Source organism: Penaeus vannamei, chromosome 43 (genome assembly GCF_042767895.1).
Source record: "Penaeus vannamei isolate JL-2024 chromosome 43, ASM4276789v1, whole genome shotgun sequence".
NCBI classification, from domain to species: domain Eukaryota; kingdom Metazoa; phylum Arthropoda; class Malacostraca; order Decapoda; family Penaeidae; genus Penaeus; species Penaeus vannamei.
The window spans coordinates 6,648,869-6,651,368 of record NC_091591.1 but is presented as its reverse complement, the minus strand read 5'-3'; the positions used below and the strand labels follow the sequence as shown (position 1 = coordinate 6,651,368).

Below are 2,500 nucleotides of genomic sequence, written 5' to 3'. Positions count from 1 at the left end.
AAGGAGGGGGACTGGGAGGGGAGGAGGGGAGGGAAGAGGGATTGAGAGGGGAGGAATGGAGAGGAGAGTCGGGAGGGGGAGGAGGGGAGAGGAGAGTGGGAGGGGGATGAGGGGAGAAGGCTAGAGGGTGGGGAGGAAGGGAGGGGGAAAGGAGAGGTACTGGGAAGGAGGAAGGGGGGTGGGCTGGATAGGGAAGGGTGGATTTATTAGGATTACAACTTTTCAAGTGAAGTGCAGTGCAGACCGAGCAATATATTATGATACTGATAACCATAATCAATAGATAAAGTTATCTAAAACCAACGAAAAAATAACTAAATCTTTTCACAGAACCAACTGATATAAAAATTACCACCAGAATCTTAGATTCCCTATAATAATCATCAGAATCATCCTTAAAAATGTATGATATACTCATACCAAAGTTGCAATGCAATAGTTTATATGTTGCTCTCACATTGCAGGTACTCAGGGATGCAACAAAACGAGGTGTGATTCTCGTCAACACCACCCAGTGTATGCATGGAGCTGTTGACACGATCTATGAAACGGGTGAGGTAAGTTTCAGAGAAAAAAATGTTTTTAATGAATGTTTAGCATTTATTTGTTTTTTTTTAAGGTCGGTTGGGAAGGGTATAAGAAGTTTTGTGAAATTTGTTGGAAGTTTTAGGAAATTCTGTTAGAAGGTTTGGATGATATGTTTGGAAGTTTGCAAAATCTGTTAGAAGTTTTAGATAATTTATTAGAAGTTTAGTTTTCGAGAATCTGTTTGAAGTTTTAGTAACAGCTGTTGGAAAATATACATCTATCTTTTAAGAAATTTCAGATGATTCAACCACACTTTCTTCTTCCCTAACTTTTATATGTTTATCGACTGTTTGTATATTCTTATGTGTGTGATGATTGTGTTTGCGTGTGCTTGTGTGTATTAGTGTATTATGTTAATGTGAATTTCCACGTATCTGTGTTTGTGTATCTGTATGTGCCTCGAATGAAACTCAGCCATGGAATAGTAAAGAAGCACTATTGTTGCTGTTAGATTAATTGATTGCACTGTGTGTGTGCGTGTGTGTGTATGAGTGAATGAATGAGTCAGTGAGTGAGTGAGTGAGTGTGAAAAAGAAAGAGAAAGAGAGAGAGAGAGAGCAAGTGCGCATGCGTTCGTGTGTGCATGTATGTATTCGTGCACGTGCTAGTATCCGCGTACGTGTGTCTGTATGTGGCTATAAATATGCATACGTATGCTCGTGCATGCGTGCGTATACATGCATGTTACTAATGTACGTACACATAACCCCCGTCCGCTCTCCCCGCAGGCTCTCGTAAGCGCCGGGGTCATAGCAGGTCTGGACATGACCCCAGAGGCCGCCTTGACCAAGCTGAGCTACGTGCTGGCCAAGTCAGACTGGGACTACGACACCAAAAAGAGGGTGAGGACCTTTAAATGTCTTTTCTCTGAGTTGGTAATATTTATTGTATAGATCGACGGTGTGTGGCAGTACTGTTAGAGGGTTAATGATTTTAACATGTATAGGGGTCTTTTGGCAGTTTTGGGGATATCGATTTAATATAAAGTTCTATTGTTTTTTCCTCTTCGGATTTTAGAATCCGTGTGTTTTTATACTTGTGTATATGCATCTCTAGCATGGATTTTGGATTTTAGAATAAGCAGACTAACAAATTCTCTGCATTTTTTTCACTCCGGTGGTTTCAGACTAGGTAATACACAAGGGGTTACCACGAAGTAAACTCTTTGTATCTAAACATGTAATTGACTCTCATTCATCTGGTTAAATTTTGTCTTTCATCTGAGTTTATAACACGTGTTTATTTTGTTTCGAGCTCCAGGCATTCGCAGAAGAGACGAAGGTGCACTTTGTTGCAAAGGTAAATTCGTATGAGGGGGAGGGAGGGGGGGGGTCAGGGGAAGTAAACAAAAAGGGTTTCTGCAGAAAAGTCCACTGGTTTACACATGACCGTAGCTGCAAATATATCTTCTTACGTGTGCATATATTTTGAATTGCGTTTTATATTCCTCGCTTAGCTGTTCACTAAAGACAATTTTATGCACTTTGGGTTTACACTAAAGTATCTATATGTCTTCATACACATGCGTGTCTGACATGTATTTGATAAACGGGTAATATAAGTATTGTTCACATAACTGGTTAGTAAGGACAGTATATGCAGTCTGTTTACACACTTAGCATCCTTATACCTTCATATATATGCGTCCCCCGCATGTGTTTTGAAGTTGAAATATGTCTTTTTCACGTATCAGTAAAGACAGCTTTTTGCAGCTTTTTTTACACATTTTTATTTACTTAGCCTAAATGTATCTTCAAATCACGCTACATTCGACACACCTGACGAAAATATTTGAGAATATTCAGACAGACAACAATGAGAAAAACAGTATGAATGAGAATGAATAACTTCACAGCGTAAGGAATACATTTGGCGCGTTTCAGGTTTAGCTTCACCAGAAAAACATATATTT

The 2,500-nt window shown here is 39.5% G+C and overlaps 1 protein-coding gene across 1 annotated transcript in view; it reads left to right on the top strand.

The window, feature by feature from the left end:
* The window catches only part of LOC113809362 (L-asparaginase 1), a 51,159-nt gene that overhangs the window by 39,173 nt on the left and 9,486 nt on the right, over positions 1-2,500 (top strand). Inside the window, exons 9-10 of the mRNA XM_070119202.1 lie at positions 465-557; positions 1,317-1,430. Coding sequence (XP_069975303.1) covers positions 465-557; positions 1,317-1,430 — 207 coding nt within the window. The remainder of the gene's footprint in view (positions 1-464; positions 558-1,316; positions 1,431-2,500) is intronic.